This window comes from Xenopus laevis, chromosome 2S, assembly GCF_017654675.1.
Source record: "Xenopus laevis strain J_2021 chromosome 2S, Xenopus_laevis_v10.1, whole genome shotgun sequence".
Classification (NCBI taxonomy): Eukaryota; Metazoa; Chordata; class Amphibia; order Anura; family Pipidae; genus Xenopus; species Xenopus laevis.
In genome coordinates this window covers 162,024,732-162,043,774 of record NC_054374.1, presented here as the reverse complement: position 1 = coordinate 162,043,774, position 19,043 = coordinate 162,024,732, and the positions used below count along the sequence as shown (strand labels likewise).

The 19,043-nt window shown below is 44.2% G+C and overlaps 1 protein-coding gene across 1 annotated transcript; it reads left to right on the top strand.

Moving 5' to 3' along the window:
- Nucleotides 1–1,268: 1,268 nt before the first annotated feature.
- prcp.S (prolylcarboxypeptidase S homeolog) lies at nucleotides 1,269–18,230 on the top strand. The gene is made up of 9 exons (XM_018250382.2): nucleotides 1,269–1,586; nucleotides 11,551–11,691; nucleotides 11,917–12,018; nucleotides 12,164–12,345; nucleotides 13,513–13,670; nucleotides 14,213–14,385; nucleotides 14,524–14,688; nucleotides 16,154–16,341; nucleotides 17,373–18,230. The coding sequence occupies exons 1-9, from the start codon at nucleotides 1,284–1,286 to the stop codon at nucleotides 17,578–17,580; spliced, it is 1,620 nt and encodes a 539-aa protein (XP_018105871.1). The 5' UTR covers nucleotides 1,269–1,283; the 3' UTR covers nucleotides 17,581–18,230.
- Nucleotides 18,231–19,043: the final 813 nt, after the last annotated feature.

The window sequence follows — 19,043 nt, the reverse complement described above, 5'->3', positions numbered from 1 at the left end:
AGCTTGTACTTGATCCCAACTAAGATATAATTAATCCTTATTGGAAGAAAAACCAGTCTATTGGGTTTATTTAATGTTTATATGATTTTCTAGTAGACTTAAGGCATGAAGATCTAGACTACAGATAGATCCCTTATTCGGAAAACCTCAGGTCCCGAGCATTTTGGATAACAGGTCCTATACTTGCATAAAATACGTAATGTATTTCCTTTAGGCTAGTGGCACACGTTAAAGTTTCGGAGGAAATTAGTTGCCCAGCAACAAATTTCCTCTTCTTCAGGCGACTAATCTTTCGGAAATACCACTGGCAAGAATGTGATTCACCGCGGGATGGCATACGAATCGCTTTGGTTTTATGAAATCACCCAAAGTTTCCTCGTGAGGCATCTTTGGGCAAATCGTTAAGTATACAATCCCGCCAGTGATTCGAATTCTTGCTGGCAGGAAGGCATTTGGGGAGAGTAGTCGCCCGAAGAAGAGATTTGTCGCTGTAGTAGAAAATCATGTAAACATTATAAAAACCCCAAAAGCTAGTTTTGGTGATATTTGTTTATCCCTTGCTGGTATCTGGGTCTTAATACAATGTAACAGGCGTCGGTTCCTATCCAGGTCTGTTAATTAGACGGCTTGCAACATTGTTTCAGGTGTCAGAATCAGCAGTGCAGAGACTAGAAACAAACAGAAACTGCTTTAGTAATGAATGTACATTAGGAAGTGGCACAGAATTCCATTTTTGTTTCAACAAGCAAAACACAAACAAAGAGAACAGTTTTTTTGGGTGGAGTTCCCCTTTAAGAATGACTCCTCATCAAGATCCTTGAAATACTTGTAGTAAAGCTGATAAAAACAAGGGACAGATGGAAATCAATGTGCATTTAGTGTGTTGACAGCAGAATTCTGAGATAAACTCCCAGGCTTAAACTATTGTGTGGTTGCTAGGGGTTATTTACTCTAGCAACCAGGACACATTTTTGAAAGTCAAAACAGAAGAATAAAATATATGCAATAAAACAATAATAAGAATAAAAGCGAATAAGTCTGCCTGGGCTTTTTCTCTAAAGAATAATTTAAAAAAAATAAAGACCAATAGTAACGATTAGATCTATTTAAAAATTAATGTGAAGGTGAACTTCCTCTTTAACGTGTGGGGGATTTGCTGTTTTTGGCTCAGTAGCTACAGAACTACCCAGCATTCCCTAGGAGATTACAGACTTGCATGTAGGGATTTACATCTCCCAGAATTCCACACGAGCGATCACTTATTGCTTCTGTAGTTCTACCGCATGGAGAAGAACGTGTTAAAGGGGAAGGGCCACTGTTCCCTCCCACTGCTGGCTCCGCCCCACTCTCCTAGCTGGCAGTTAGCGCAGGGAATCCCCGATCTCCGAGCACAGACCGGGATGGCATCTGTAGGGGTTGGTGGGGTGAGCTCTCCCCTGTCCTCCTGCCTCTTCCTTGTCTGGAACCTGCTGCTCATCTCGGCTGCTCGTTCCTTCCGCCTCTCCCGGCAGTTGGGTTCAGGCCAGCGGTATGACAGTAGCACCAGCCCGGGACTCAGCTACGAGACCTACTACTTCAACCAGCAGGTAAGTCACTCAGCGACACCCTCCCCTCCCCCTGCACCCGACCTACAGCAGCTCCCTCCTCCCCTCTGCTCCTCCCACTCAATCACCTGCGCCCCAGACACCCCCCCCCCACCTGCCACATCACCTTCTGGCATCACCTGAGCCCACCCACAGCCCCATACACAGTAGCACCCACAGCCCCAGCACAAATGTAACTCTGCCCTAATACCTGCGCCCAGGCACTTACATAGTCTCCTGCACCTCCCTCTAACTCCTGCACCACCCACTAACTCCTGCACCACCCACTAACTCCTGCACCACCCACTAACTCCTGCACCATTCTCTAACCCCTGCACCATTCTCTAACCCCTGCACCATTCTCTAACCCCTGCACCATCCTCTAAACCCCTGCACCATCCTCTAACCCCTGCACCATCCTCTAACCCCTGCACCATCCTCTAACCCCTGCACCATCCTCTAACCCTGCACCATCCTCTAACCCTGCACCATCCACTAACCCCTGCACCATCCACTAACCCCTGCACCATCCACTAACCCCTGCACCATCCACTAACCCCTGCACCATCCACTAACCCCTGCACCATCCACTAACCCCTGCACCATCCACTAACCCCTGCACCATCCACTAACCCCTGCACCATCCACTAACCCCTGCACCATCCACTAACCCCTGCACCATCCACTAACCCCTGCACCATCCACTAACCCTGCACCATCCACTAACCCCTGCACCATCCACTAACCCCTGCACCATCCACTAACGCCTGCACCATCCACTAACCCCCACACTCCCAGACACTCCCATAGCACTGGCCCCTTCTCCTCCATAATCACCCACTGACATTCCCTATACAGTAGGGATGCACCGAATCCGGAATTCGGTTTGGGATTCGGTCAGGATTCAGCCTTTTTCAGCAGGATTCGGATTCTGCTGAATCCTTCTGCCCTGTATTCGGTATTCGGCCGAATCTTTTGTGAAGGATTCGGACGAATCCAAAATAGTGGATTTGGTGCATCCCTACTATACAGCCAGTCAGCCCCTCCCAGGGAATATGAAATAACTTTCAGCCCCGATTACAGATAATCTCACTTGGGTACATCAGGCGGCTCATTCATTTAATCCTCTGGATCTCCAGACTGGCAGAGTCACTGTCACCAGCCCCTACACCCCATTCTCTTCCCTCTGCTCCAGTGTCAGTGTCACCCTATTGGCTGCTGCACTAAGTACTGACCCCTCCAGCCTCCATCTGATTGGTCCATTGCTTGTAATATAGAACAGCCCCCCTGATCTGAAGCCATACAAGCCACCGATCTCTACACCCCAGGCAGGTATAAGTTACCCCTGTCTGATTATTAGTTAGTACTTAACTATGCTGAACTATAACCCTGCTCCCCAGGCAGCACATCTCTATTGGTCTTTACTAAGTGCCACCCTTATTCTAAACACCTAAACCCCATGCGCACACACAGCACCCAGTGATTGGCACCCAGTGATTGGCACCCAGTGATTGGCACCCAGTGATTGGCACCCAGTGATTGGCACCCAGTGCAGATTAAAGGGAAGCTCCTACTTCCTGGATTTCGCAAGTTGTTTTTCAGCAGCTGAATCCAGTGCCGAGTGCAAGTTACATCTGCTGACATGGGATGTTCCTCACTCACGTGTTCAGTCACATGATCTGTGCTTGGGGGTCACTTCCCTGTAACAATCCAATATTATTGGCTCTTCTGCGTGTTCCCCAGTTATCATCTGTATGTAATAAATCTGGGGGGCGGGATACAGTAACCTGAGATCTGACTCTGCTGCAGCGATCCTCCACCCGAAATATGTTTTGTTATAATGTAGCAGAAGCCAGTTCTTCTCCAGGCGTTTTATTCATCTTGTATTTCTACATTGTTTCATGAGTCAGATTTGGGGTGAGTTCCCTGGGTACCCCTGGAACTATAGCAGGGTGACTGTTACCCCAGTGTTTCTATATATATATGTGTAACCTTGTTATGAGCTAAGGGGGCCCAGTCTGAAGGCCAGTTAGGGGGAGATTTGGGGTGAGTGCTTATTTGTACCCTGGGTACCCCTGGAACTATAGCAGGGTGACACCCCAATGTTTCTATATATCTGTAACCTTGTTATGAGCTAAGGGGGCCCAGTCTGAATGTCGGTTAGAGGGAGATTTGGGGTGAGTGCTTATTTGTACCCTGGGTACTCCTGGAACTATAGCAGGGTGACTGTTACCCCAATGTTTCTATATATCTGTAACCTTGTTATGAGCTAAGGGGGCCCAGTCTGAAGGTCAGTTAGGGGGAGATTTGGGGTGTGTTTATTTGTGCCCTGGGTACCCCTGGAACTATAGCAGGGTGACTGTTACCCCAATGTTTCTATATATCTGTAACCTTGTTATGAGCTAAGGGGACCCAGTCTGAAGGCCAGTTAGGGGGAGATTTGGGGTGAGTGCTTATTTGTGCCCTGGGTACCCCTGGAACTATAGCAGGGTGACTGTTACCCCAATGTTTCTATATATCTGTAACCTTGTTATGAGCTAAGGGGGCCCAGTCTGAAGGTCAGTTAGGGGGAGATTTGGGGTGAGTGCTAATTTGTGCCCTGGGTACCCCTGGAACTATAGCAGGGTGACTGTTACCCCAATGTTTCTATATATCTGGTACTGCCACATGTCATATCTTCTGCTCTTGTTCCTTTCTTGATGCCATTAACCCTCTGTATCCCATACCAACTCACTGGGGCCCAGAACAGGACACACTTGCAATTGGCCCTTGCTTGATATAGGCAAAGCTCAAAGCATCAGTAGTGATGAGCGAATCTGTCTCGTTTCACTTTGCAGAAAATGTTCACAAAACGCATGGAAGTTAATGCCTGTTTTATGCGCGTCAATTTTTATCACTGCAAATACATTAAAGTCAATGGGTGTTTTTTTTCTTATGGCGACTTTTTTGTCATTAATGCGTTAAAGTCAATGCCATATTTTCTCCATAATTTTCCTTTATTTGTACTGTGACACCTGTTTTCTTGAACTCTATGACCAAGACAATGTGTGGAACCTTTGGAGACAGTTTCACCATGATGGTCTGATACCCTATCATTTTGCAGTTTGTCTGTACTGATTATCCGAATTTATTATTCCTCCCGCCGTGCAAAGCAACAGGAGACCAGGGACGCAACCTCCCAGTGTTCTTCAGATCTGCCCAAATGGGCTATTGGTGTTTATCCAAGTATCCATCACCAAACTGGAGAATAATCAGCCAGGTACATCCCTCCTGCCTCTGGAATTATCCAGGTGCCATTTACATCATAAACAAGAATAGATCTTCTTTTTTGCTTCATCCAGAAACTTTGGCCCTTCCGAAATTAACCACAGAGTATGTGCAGATGGGTTCAGAACCTTAGATCGTAAGCTCCACTGGGGCAGGGACTGATATCAATAATATAGTCTCTATGAAGTGCTGATTACTAATTGGTGCAGCCTCATTGGTTGGGGCCCAACCCAAGATTTTAAAACAAACCACCTTACAGCCGGCCATGCATGGAAAAAACTCCAGTGGAATGTGAATGGGAAATGGAGCAGAACGGTGCTGGGCAGAGTTCAGCTTCACGTCCTCCTAAATTTTCCCTTTAGTAATTTGATATCAGCAGAAATAACCTCAGAATGAAGTGAAGGCTTAAAGGCAACATTAAACCTCCTGCACCTCTAGGGATTAGGCAGGGCAATGTGAAAGCTTTATGGACTGCCACTTCTACATAACTCCGCCTGTTAACCAGTTGGGCACAGAATCTTGTTTTAACCCCCCATGGATTGGGATCTGTTTTCAAGACATTCACAGCTTCTCTAATGTGGGATTTATAAAGTGTAAAGAAACCAGTTTCGCTCCTAAACGTCCCATTCTCATGGAATCCCCTATAGGCTAAAGCTCACACAATGGGCCTTAAATGAGAACTAAACCCTAAAAATGAACATGGCTAAAAATGTCCTATTTTATATAGTGAACTTATTGCACGAGGCTAAAGTTTGAGCTTGTCAATAGCAGCAATGATCCAGGACTTCAAACTTGTCACAGGGGGTCACCATCTTGGAAAGTGTCTGTGACACTCACATGCTCAGTGGGCTCTGATTGGCTGTTGAGAAGCTAAGCTTAGGGCTCGTCACTAATTATCCAGCAGAAAATGAGCTTCCCTGGCTGTAATATAAGCTGATGCTACAGGTTTGCTGATTATTCAATTCTGATGCTAATTGCACTGGTTTCTGTGCTGCCATGTAGTAATTATGTGTATTAATTACTAATCAGCCTTATATTGTGACATTTCTATTCTATGTGTACTGTATATTGTGAGTGGGTCCCTAAGCTCAGTAAGTGACAGCAGCACAGAGCATGTGCAGTGAATCAGCAGAAAAGAAGATGGGGAGCTACTGGGGCATCTTTGGAGACACAGATCTTTACTGCTAAAGGGCTGTGGTTGCCTTGGGCTGGTACAGAAGCACAAAACATCATGTGCAACATTTCTAGCTTCTTCTTTAGTTTTAGTTCTCTTTTAAAGCACAGCCAGGCCCAATACTGATCAGATCCCAGGGCTCCTCAGCTTTCTGATCCGCATAAGAATTACATCTAAAATGAGTCACTGTCCCTTTTATCCGAGTTACTGTCACAAGACTTTCCGAAAGTGCCCGAAAACAGGAACGTGTTCCAAGTTTATGTTTATGTCAGAACTGGGCTTTATATAACTTCAGACAGATTAATTCAAAGCCTTTGAAATGTTTTCAATGATACTGGAAAATTGCCGAGAAGGACATTTTTCTGTTTGGGTTTATATTCCCTTTAAGCCGTTGATGTCCAGTAGAAATGTGACCCAATTGGGGCGATTGTTTGTAAGGAACCCCAGCGGAGCAGCCACACAGTGAGTCTGTTTGTTCCCCAGAGCAGTGATTCAGAGCTGTGAAACGGTGGCTCTAATGAGGCCGGCTAATGGATTTGGCAGGCTCCTAATGAAGAGCACAATAGTGCAATCCAAACAAAGGGCTTGATGAAGACAATGGAGTTTGTTTGGCAATTCAGTGATATAAGGAAGTACTTGTTTGGGGCGGCCAGTGAAATGATATATTTATACACTCTCGCACCGGGTCACACAGCAGATTTGTAACTTTCAGTCCCGAGCGGGAAACCTGCCTCATTTCCTTTCTTTTCTACCTAACTGCCAGCTTCCTCCACTCTCTTAATGAGCCTTCAAGGCGACTGTCACATTAACCCTTCAAAGGCTTAAGTACTATAGCTACAAATTCTCTTGATCCCAGTGAGTGGTTATAGATGGACCTGTGCCAATCAATCTTTTTTTTTTTTTTTTTTTTTTTATAATCTTCATAGTTTTCAAATTATTCATATTCTGCCTTGTCCCAGTCTCCAACTGAAAGAACTATCTGGTTGTTGGGGTCGCTGACCCCAAAGATGAAATTACAAACTGACCATGAGGCTTCAGTTTTATAGTTACTGCTTATCTTTCTGTTCAGCCCCTTACATTCTGCCTTTTTTTCCCCGTTCTCTGGTTACTAGGGTAATTAAGCACTAGCAACCAAATAGCAGTTTAATTCCACGGTTGGATCTACAAGCACGTAAAATGTCTGGACCGAATGCTAATTTTGATATTCACATATGAGCCATATTCACAAAGCAATGTAAACCCTGTTATATGGAATAGTGGGTGGGTGAACGCAGGTTAAGCTGGACATTAATAGGCCGATAAAACTTACCGACTCCAGACCAAGTCAGCATCATATTGGTCTGTAAATGCGGCTGACCAAACAGCCAAATATTTAGGGTAGGTCACTATAGGCTGATAGGATCTGTCTTATTAGGCCCAAGGCTTGGGTAGCCAAATTGGATTGAGACAGGGTACTGGGCACTTACCCATTCTGCATACCTACACTTAGTTCTGGTTCTGCTGCCAGTCATACGTGCAGGAGAGGGGGTGGTGTAGTGAATGTGAGTTGTCTGGAGCACCAGTGAGTAGCAAGGAAAGGTCCAATGAGCAGAAGCCTGCCTGAAAATCAGTTCTGTATCTCTGTCCTACTAAATATTTTTTGGCCTCCAGGTTGGTAGATATTTGCTTGGAGCTTCCTAACAGTTAATAGTATTTATCAGGTTTGGGAACTGATGACACTACTCAGTGGGTTGCACCACGGTGATCCAAAAGTAGATCGTAGACAGCAGTATGTGCTTCTATTTACCTGTGGCAAGGAGTTGTCCTCCAAAACGGCCTGGAAGTTGAGTTGGAAGAGAAAAGGCCATGTGGTGTGATTGTGTGATTGTTGTACCCATCTGCCTTGATTAGGACATACAAGAAGGCTAATGCATTTCGTGCCTAAATGGGCAGTAAATTAGTAAGTACCCATTTAGGTATGAAACGCGTTAGGCTTCTTGTATGTCCTAATAAAGCCTTTTTACTTTTTCAAAACCTGAGCTACTTATTTACTAGCAAATGGACCTCACCCCACTTTGAATTCTGCATTTTGAAAAATTACTTGACAACCCTTGGACTGGGGGCTGTCCCAGTGAGGGACCATTTATCATGACTTTTCTTTTTCTTCAATCTTTTCTTTCAAGTATAGAGGCATACACCACTACTTGTATGTTTACCCATCTGCCTTGATGTCTCACTGATCATAAGCACATCGTAGCCTTGAGGTCCCCAACCTTTTTTTTTACCTGTGAGCAATATTCAGATGTAAAAAGAGTTGGGGAGCAACACAAGCATGAAAAATATTCCTGGGGTGCCAAATAAGGGCTGTTATTGGCTATTCGGTAGCCTCTATGTGGACTGACAACCTACAGAAGGCTCTGTTTAGCAATACACCTGGTTTTTATACAACCAAAATCTGCTTAACAGCCTGGAATTCAAAAATAAGCTCCTGCTTTGAGGTCACTGGGAGCAACATCCAAGGGGTTGGTGAGCATGTTGCTCATGAGCCACTGGTTGGGGATCACTGTAGTAGCCCATATAACTTGTCCACAACACTTGAAATCACAGGTAGAAGTTGCAGTGTGGGACACATTTTAGCGGGTTTCCTAATCGTGACTTTTTAGATCAGTCATTTTAATGGATCAGTATCACCCGTGTAGCTCCAGGCTCAAAGATAACAAGTCCATCTCCAGTGGAGAGGTTTTATGTGTCTGGACACCAGATTTCTTGGTGTTTTGTTATATTTGTGGATGAAACAAAGAGAGGGCTCTGGAGGATTATCAGCGTTTATTTTGTTTTTCTTCTGAATTCAGAACAGAGGATGAGTTTGTTTGTCCATCTGTAGCTCTTCCCTCTTGATTAGTTGTCCATCTGCTTTCTGGAAAGGTGACGTGTGTTTCCTTTGGGATTCTGCTCCAAGTCGCTGCTGTTGGAAGAGAATTCTGCTTCAAAACATTGTTCCAAGGTGGTGGGGCGAGGCATTTATTCCATAGTTTTTTTTCCAGGTGGCTGCTGGTCCCTTGATTGCATCTGTTTGTGACACCCCCCATTGCATGTGCATACTTCATACTGCTTGGCATTAGCTTAAAGGAGAAGGAAAGTCTGTTTGCACTTGGGGGTGTTAAATGTTAGGCACCCCCAAGTGATTGTATTGACTTACCTGAAACCCCGGGCCGGTGCTCTTATTGGCAGAAAACTGCACCAGCCCGGGATTTTTCTAGCGACCACCACGGAGAGATCTTTTTCCGGCTTCTATAAATTTCCCCGGGCAAATGCATGCGCAGTAGAACGAAATAGCTAACTTTTTAGTTAAAGTTCGCCTTTTTGTTCTACTCCGTATGCGTAACCGCGTGAAGAAAGAGGAAGCAGGAAGAAGATCGCTCCGTGGTGCTCACTGGTATAACCACTTTCCTTCTCCTTTAAGGGCAAGAGACACATGCTCAGATTCGGGGAGATTACGCGATTAATCTCCCGAAACTGCCTCCCGCCGGCTAGTATGTAAATCGCAGCTGGGATGGCAATCGATGCACATCGTTTTCCGAAGTCGCCCGTAGTTGCCTCATGAGGAAACTACGGAAAATGAAGCGCTCTGCCAGCTATTTAGATTCTAGCCAGCGGGAGGCAGTTTGGGGAGATTAGTCGCCCCGAAGAAGAGGCGATTTATCGCCGGGCAACTAATTCTCCCCGTATCTAATCATGTGTCTCTGCCCTAAAGAGGAACCAAACACCCTCCACCCAATTATTGTGCAATTGCTTGATCACTTTTCCTATTTCTAAATTTTCTTTTAGTATTTATATGATATTACCAGTTTTACACGTCTAATATATTGACATTAAACCCCAGCAGCTGCTGTTGTGTATTGGGTGCTTGCTATGAAACCATACAAATACTTACTCCTGCACCCTCTTTTCTTTAAAAGGCGCACCATCCAGGGGTAGTTTTCTGCAAGGCACACAATTTTGGGTCCTGACCCATAGCTTACATAGCAATTACTGAGCTAGAAGCTTGTTGTTGGAAGTAGTGATGTGTGGGTCAGCCCAGCATTGTGGAACCCGTAGGTTGGGCATGTTCTGAGCAACTTTTGATAACGAGAAGAGTATGAGATCTGCTGCACTGATCGATTTGGGTTCGGGGTGGAAAAAATTGGGTTTGGGTTGGGCGTGGGTTGTATTTTCGTCGTCCTGCACTTCACTAGTTGGAACTGGTTAGTTACAGATGAAAGCTTCAGGCATTAACATTAAACAAGAAGAGAGATGGGGAGATTGCACATTTGCTTCCCTAGTTACCCCTGAAACTCAACTTGAAGGTCATGTAGGGAGAGATTTTTACCTAAGGCCAATGTTTTCCTGTATCTCTAACCTTGTCATGAGCAAAACAGGGGCCCTGATCAAAGGTTGGACCTAACCCCTGTACTACATAATAGCTTAGGATCCAAGTAATTGTATTGATTGTTCTCTTTGGCTGTCATGCCCAAGGGTTTGCGGAGGGGTGGGATTGACCTGGAAAACAATGAGGTGGCACCGTGTGGGCGAGGTGAGGAAATCCTTCTTTCCCTTTATCTCTGCAAAATAAGGAAATGGATGAGACAGGATGAGCATGAGTGGGGGGGTTTCTTACTCATTGTGTAAAGCAGAGAACTACTGAGAGGTTCCGCAGTCCTTCACTGGTTTCCTTGCAGCAACCGAGGCCTCGCCAACACCCTTGTTTTGGAATAATATCACTCTCAATGAGTTTCCCAGATGTCTCTTGTTAGCCCTGCTGCTTTAATTGCCCTAGGAACCCTGGTGTCACGCGTTAAAGAAGCGATAAATCCATTAGCTGCTTAAATGATCCTTTACAGCAGGCAAGCCAAGCTCAAATGCCATCAGGGGGTCAAAGAAACAGAACTTCCTGAGGGTCTCATTACTTGTAGGGGAGGGGGGGAGGAAGCAACAAGGGGATTAAATACCTCTTATTCCTTTTTAAGCTGTCATTATATTATTTAGTGAATGCATTTGAATTTGCTCTAATCCCTGAATTCAAAATAAGACCATGAAATTTAAAAAAAAAAAACCTGCCAAACAATATAAAATCCCCCTAGAGCAGAGCAAATGATAAGGAGCAATATTTTGTTTAGAGCCAGACACATGCTTGCTTTACAGCACTGTAGAATAAGAGGGCTCTTAGCTTGCCATTGTTACTGTTCAGAAAATCATTCATGGAAAATAATTTGTTTAATTCATCCAAAATTGTTGGGTCCAAAAAAGGATTTTAAGGATTGTTATTCTTCAAATATTTCGCTATTCTTCTCTGCAGGAAGCCCTGTCTTGTTTCTGGGGGTGATAACAGCTGATTAAAAAAACCCCCAAAACTATCCATTTTATTATGGCTACACTGAGGTTGTTTTTATGTGGAATTATGCCGATTAGCCCTGGATATCTAAAACACATGGTTGTAGATTACTTTTGCCAAAATTGAACCTGATTTGTGCAGACTTTATAACAGTGACAATTTCCATGTTTGTACAGGTCGACCACTTTGGTTTTTATGAGGATTCCACTTTCAAGCAGCGCTACTTAGTCTCTACCACCCACTGGAAGAAACCCGGGGGTCCGATATTGTTCTATACTGGCAATGAAGGAGACATCACTTTGTTCTGTAATAATACAGTAAGTACAGGGTGGGGCAGTGCCACCAGTGAGCTTTGATTTTGGTAGGTCTTTACCTGGAGTTCCTATTGCTGATATTGTGGACCTCCTTGAGGTTAAACAGGTTTTTAACTCCTTCACACAAGAAGCCCATCAAAATAATCTTTCTTCTTATCTAAACTAGCCATTAATAAAAGGAATCTGTGTTAACGAACATCTATATGACTGTCCGTTGGTTTTCTCTAGGGGTTTATGTGGGATGTCGCTGAGGAGATTGGAGCCATGTTGGTATTTGCAGAGCATCGCTATTATGGAGAATCCATGCCCTTTGGAGATTTGGCATTCAGTGTAAGTAGCTTTACGTGGCACACAGTCAATGGGAGGGCAATGAAATTTTAGCATGTGGTTCAAATCCAATGGATGCCTGAGAGGAGCAGGACAAGCTCATGGGCTTCACCCATATTGTTAAGTGTATTTTCACACTGTTTTTTAGGATCCCAAACACTTAAACTACTTGACATCAGAGCAGGCCTTGGCCGATTTCGCCATTCTACTGAGATACTTTAAAGCCACCACGGAAGGAGCTCAGGACAGCCCAGTCATTGCCTTAGGTGGATCCTACGGTGGGATGCTGGCTGCCTGGTTTAGGATGAAGTACCCAGACGTGGTTGTGGGGTAAGTTGATGGGACTCTGAGCTTGTTTAGGAGAAATAATCACTTTTTTTCCCAGGGACAGAGCACAGCTGTGGAAAAGTGATATCGGAGCTAAGTGCCGTGACTAATGACACCCAGCCGTGAGCAATGAATTGGCCATGCTGCATGCCGTTCTCTTCACATGTCAATAAGGGCTGACAACATGGTTAGAAACATGCAGGGTTAGCAGTCCAGTGCTTCAAAAAAAATATCCAACAAAAAAGGGGGGGGTCTTTATTAGAAGCAACAGTGCACAAATTCTTTGTCAACACAACCAATACCTGTATCTCTGCGAATGAACTTTCCCTCTCACCCTAAATTACCATCAAACTTTGTTTCTATGAAATAGACAGTCTTTCTGAAATCTCAGTGCTACTGGAATTAGGCAGGGCCCATCCACACCCATGGCTCTGGGCCCCCTTTAGTGGTGTCAGCCCCTCAGTTTGGAGACCTCTGCTCTAGAAAGATGCTCCAATGGGGGGTGAATGAGGCCCTTCTTCTATACCCATTTCATTGGTTTAAAGTTTGTTTTAAATTTTTGGTGGTCCCTCACTCCATGTATTTCAGAGTATCTTCAACAGAGTAGCAGCCCCGTCAAGCCACGAAACTTCCAAATCAGCTTAAAAGTAAATTCTGGAGAACCACAGCAATTTCAGTGTATACAATACACTGAAATTGCTGTGGTTCTCCAGAGTTTACTTTTAAGCCATTTCCTTGGTTCTCATGCTTGGACCCTCTACAATTCAGGGCACTCCAGTGGTATATGTGGCCTCAGAATATATGTTTGTATGGTAAGATCTATTTAAAGCCCCAAAATCAGTTAGTGTGACGAATCAACAGGAATGTTTCAAAGGCAGAGATTTAATTAAGAGCAGAAACAAATTCTTGGAGAGACTTTTGTTTCCAGCAGGGGAGTGCAATTTTACAAAGGGCCACCAAAGGACCCCCAATTTCCAAGAGTGATATTCTGAGACAATTTGCAATTGGTTTTCATTTTTTACTTGTGGTTATTTAGCTTTTTATTCAGCAGCTCTCCAGTTTGCAATTTCAGCAGTTTGGTTGCTAGGGTGCAAATCACTCTCTACGTCATACTAGTTAATTCAATGGTGAACAACCCCTTATGACTCTACTCTTCTTTCTGTCCTTCAGGGCCATTGCATCATCCGCCCCTATCTGGCAGTTTGAGGATTTAGTGCCTTGTAATGAATATTACCAAATTGTGACGAATGACTTTAAGAAGAGCGGGCCTGGATGCTCAGAAAGTGTCCGGAATTCGTGGGCAGCCATTAACCGGTTGGCTGAAACAAGTAAGTGCCAAGTCTCTCAAAGCAGGCAAGATTTTCGTTAAGGATGAGTAAGAGAGTTTGTTAAACTCAGAAAACTAAGCAGAGGGTGGGACAAGGCAGCTTGCAGGGGATGGGACAGGAAGCCTGCCACTCAAGCAGTGGGTGGGACTAGAACATTGTGGCAGTTTACAGGGGGTGGGACTGGAGGTCTGCATCTCAAGCAGTGGGTGGGACTAGAACACTCTGGCAGTTTACAGGGGGTGGGACAGTAAGCCTGCTTCTCAAGTAGTGGGTGGGACTAGAATACTCTCATGGAAGTTTACAGGGGGTGGAGCAGGAAGTCTGCAACTTAAGCCGTGGGTGGGACTAGAACACTTGGATGGCAGTTTACAGGGGGTGGAACAGGAGGCCTGCATCTGAAGCGGTGGGTGGGACTATAACACTCTGATGGGAATTTGCAGGAGGTGGTAAATTAAGGTTCATCATAATTCCACAACAAATGGATAATCCAGGCCTGAGGCTTTAGATTCCATTCATATTTCTGCCTCTCCTTCATGTATTAGGTGATGGGCTGCAGTGGCTCTCCAACGCTTTCCACTTGTGCTGCCCCCTAAAGAACAAGGAGGATGTTGTGGGCTTCAAGGGTTGGCTGAGTGAGACGTGGGTGAGCTTGGCCATGGTGGATTATCCTTATCCCGCCAGCTTTCTGGAGCCTCTGCCTGCTTGGCCTATTCAGGTAAGGGTATATAGGTAAACTATGCAAAAGCCAAACCTACCCTTTAATTCTCACTGGCTCCACAAGCTACAGGGCTGGAATTATCCCAATTCTGAAGAATGACATTCATTTTGCTTTTATTCCATAACTTGCATGCAGGTAGTTTGCAAATTCTTGAAGAACCCCAAGAGCGGAGACAAGGATCTGCTGCAGGACATATTCCAGGCTGTGAATGTTTATTATAATTATACCGGCGACTCCCAGTGCCTTAATACCTCTCACACTGCCTCCGGGAGCCTCGGGGACCTGGGCTGGAGTTACCAGGTAATGACTGGGGGTGAGGAACAGGCCAATTATGGATCTATGGGTCTCTGTGGGACACAATTCTGGGGGCAGTAGTACCAGGGATTTTGTTGATGGATAAGTGGATGTAGGGGATCACCAATTTACATTCACCCACAAGTTCATAGCACAGGCATGGGACTTGTTATGCAGAATTCTCAGGACCTGGGGTTTGCTGGATAACGGGTCTTTCCATAACTTGGATCTCCATTCCTTAAGTCTACTAGAAAATCATATAGATATTAAAAAAAACCAATTGGCTGGTTCTGCTTCCAATAAGGATTAATTATATCTTAGTTGGGATCAAGTACAAGCTAGTGTTTTATTATTACAGGAAAAAAGGTAATCATTTTTTAAAATGTGAATTATTTCATAATAATGGAGTCTATGGGAGACGGCCTTTCCGTAATTCTGAGTTTTCTGGATAACTGGTTTTAGGATAACGGATCCTATACCTGTATATTAAAGAGTTTGTATGTACAATGATATCATGGTGGGGATAGTTGGCCAAAAAATTTGCTTTTCACTCCTGTTTATTGTTCTTGATTGCCATCTAGTGGCTAAGTATGAGACGGCTTTAGTTTGGCCGAATCCTAGATTTGTCCCTATTAAAAAATTAAGCAAATTCAGATCCAAAGAATATTTAAAGATGTATTAATTGATCTTTAAAACAAGAGAGATTTCAGAAGATATTAGTCCCATTGGCACAGATCCTATCTGATCCCCATTGTAAGCAGCAGCCCTGTCCTGCTTTATGGCAGCTGAGATTCTATCTATCTGTATAACAGAACATTCTGTCCCAGTGGCTGCACAGATCCTATCTGATCCCCATTGTAAGCAGCAGTCCTGTCCTGCTTTATGGCAGCGGAGATTCTAGCTATCTGTATAACAGAGCATTCTGTCCCAGTGGCTGCACAGATCCTATCTGATCCCCATTGTAAGCAGCAGTCCTGTCCTGCTTTATGGCAGCTGAGATTCTAGCTATCTGTATAACAGAGCATTCTGTCCCAGTAGCTGCGCAGATCCTATCTGATCCCCATTGTAAGCAGCAGTCCTGTCCTGCTTTATGGCAGCTGAGATTCTAGCTATCTGTATAACAGAACATTCTGTCCCAGTGGCTGCACAGATCCTATCTGATCCCCATTGTAAGCAGCAGTCCTGTCCTGCTTTATGGCAGCTGAGATTCTAGCTATCTGTATAACAGAACATTCTGTCCCAGTGGCTGCACAGATCCTATCTGATCCCCATTGTAAGCAGCAGTCCTGTCCTGCTTTATGGCAGCTGAGATTCTAGCTATCTGTATAACAGAACGTTCTGTCCCAGTGGCTGCACAGATCCTATCTGATCCCCATTGTAAGCAGCAGTCCTGTCCTGCTTTATGGCAGCTGAGATTCTAGCTCATTGGCTGTACTGTACAGAATGGTAACCTGGTTTATATGTGCCCCAGGCTTGCACAGAGATGGTGATGCCTTTCTGCTCTGATGGGGTGACTGACATGTTTGAGCCCCAGTCGTGGGATTTTCAGGCTTTCTCTGATGATTGTTACAAGCAGTGGGGAGTGAGGCCTCGGAGCTCATGGATTACAACAGTGTACGGTGGAAAGAACATCAGCTCACACAGCAACATCATATTCAGGTATGAAACTAGCGACCACTCGCTACAGAGTAACACACATATATCTTTATGCTTTTATTTTTTTTATTAAAATATGATTCTTTTTGTGCTTTCATTTTTATAATCTCATTACATTTTAATTGTAATATTTTGTCTGGGAGTATTGTAGCCCCATGAAAGGAAAACGATTGCCCCTCTCACATGCTCTGGTGCTACTTTGTCTCCTGTTTGGCCCCTTTGTACTTATGCAAGCAACCCATGTTCATAGTGCATTTATGTGGTCCAGCTTTAGTATGACTTCCCCTTATATCAGCAGGAACAGCCCCCTGTACAGAGAGATCCCATAAAACTATGGCAGTATAGGTATTCCTCTGTACTAAGCACAATTCAGCAGGAACAGTCCCCTAAGTTTGCTCATAGTCTGTACAGAGAGATCCCATAAAACTATGGCAGCATAGGTATCCCCTGTACTAAGCACAATTCAGCAGGAACAGTCCCTAAGTTTGCTCATAGTCTGTACAGAGAGATCCCATAAAACTATGGCAGCATAGGTATCCCCTGTACTAAGCACAATTCAGCAGGAACAGTCCCCTAAGTTTGCTCATAGTCTGTACAGAGAGATCCCATAAAACTATGGCAGCATAGGTATTCCCTGTACTAAGCACAATTCAGCAGGAACAGTCCCTAAGTTTGCTCATAGTCTGTACAGAGAGATCCCATAAAACTATGGCAGCATAGGTATCCCCTGTACTAAGCACAATTCAGCAGGAACAGTCCCTAAGTTTGCTCATAGTCTGTACAGAGAGATCCCATAAAACTATGGCAGCATAGGTATTCCCTGTACTAAGCACAATTCAGCAGGAACAGTCCCCTAAGTTTGCTCATAGTCTGTACAGAGAGATCCCATAAAACTATGGCAGCATAGGTATCCCCTGTACTAAGCACAATTCATGAGGTTCATCATCTTATGAATAACATGGGGATCTCATAGTTTTATGGTCCTTAATAAACCTTTGATAAGTATCCTGGGCTGACCGTATTTTCCTTTGCAGTAACGGCGGTTTGGATCCATGGTCGGCCGGGGGTGTAAAGGAGAGCTTGAGTGACTCCTTAATCTCCATTATGATTCCTGAAGGGGCTCACCACTTGGATTTACGCTCAAACAATGCCTATGACCCCAAGTCTGTGCTGCTGGCTCGCGGGCTGGAAGTGGAATATATGAAGAAATGGATTGTACAAGCAAGAAATGGGAAGGACTAAAGACTTTGTGCTGATGATGATCCGCTTGACGGACACTTGGTCTAAATGATCATTGGCTGCTGATAATCCCTGTGCTGTTAATGATGAGTGTGATTGCTTTCCCAAATACCTATAGCAAGACACACACTCATGTGGTTTAATCCCTTCTACGTAGGGGTATCAAACCCTGTTTATTGCCTGAGCAGTCATACATGGAGCCGGAAGTGTGTGTGTGGGGGGAGGGGGTTAAAATAGGGAAGTAATTTTTAATTAAGATGGGATTTAAACACAAAAAAAAAAGAATTTTGGTTCAACAGCTGTCTATAAATGTCAAAGTCCGCAACGCAAGGGTTAACTGCCTGCAGATAGCGCAAAGTTCAGCTGAACCCAGATAACAGCAGTCTAAAACTACAAGTATGTTAGAAACCAATGCCCAGAGGAGCATGCTGGGTAAGTTTTCATCAATGTCTAATGGAGTTAAATGCCCTTTCATTAACTAATTCATAATTCTCTATTATCGTTAGGGATATAGTTATGAAGGGGAAACTCAGGTTTAATTTGGTGTAAGTGGATGTTTTTACATTTTGTTTAGGTGAGGCAGACATTGCATGTTTTACGGGTATTTTGCACCTGGGAGGGGGCAGCCAGTTAACAGACCGTCAGGGATAAAGGGGTTAATGGATATGTAAACCTTCAAATAAGTGAATTTAAAATTGATGAGGAGGCTAGTCTGAGCACTTTTGCAATATACATTCATAATTTAATATTTTTTCATTTCAAGATATTAAGGGATACATGTCCTGTTAATATGAATGAATTTTGTTACAACAGCGCCACCTGCTGGTCAGTTTCCCACCAGTCTGACCAGCAAGTAGTCAAGGAAGTTGTCAGGAGAAAGAAAGAGGCTGCTCTGATGTTCTTCTGCTTAGGAAAGATGTGAGAAAGGTTTCTAATTCTATTCCTAAGCAGAAGAACATCAGCCTCTTTCTTTCTCCTGACAACTTCCTTGACTACTTGCTGGTCAGACTGGTGGGAAACTGACCAGCAGGTGGCGCTGTTGTAACAAAATTCATTCATATTAACAGTACATGTATCCCTTAATATCTTGAAATTAAAAAATATTAAATTATGAATGTACATTGCAAAAGTACTTAGAACAGCCCCCTCGTTAATTTTACACTGACTTATTTTAAAGGTTTATTTATCCTTTAATGGGGGTATAATCGCCCCCCCCCCCTAACTTTACAATCACTTTAGAATAAAACATTGAATTATTTAACCCCAACATCAGACTCAGGGGTTTACCTTAGCGGCATCTGTGGTTTAAACCAATCCGTGCTCGTTTTCGGGCTTGAAAGGAAGCATCTGATTGGCTGATATGAGATACTAGACCTGGAGGTCTGCCCTGTATTGACGTGCCACAGCCATTTGACCTTCAGATGATGTTAAAATACCTACGCTAGAGAGTTGTAGTTCACCGATAT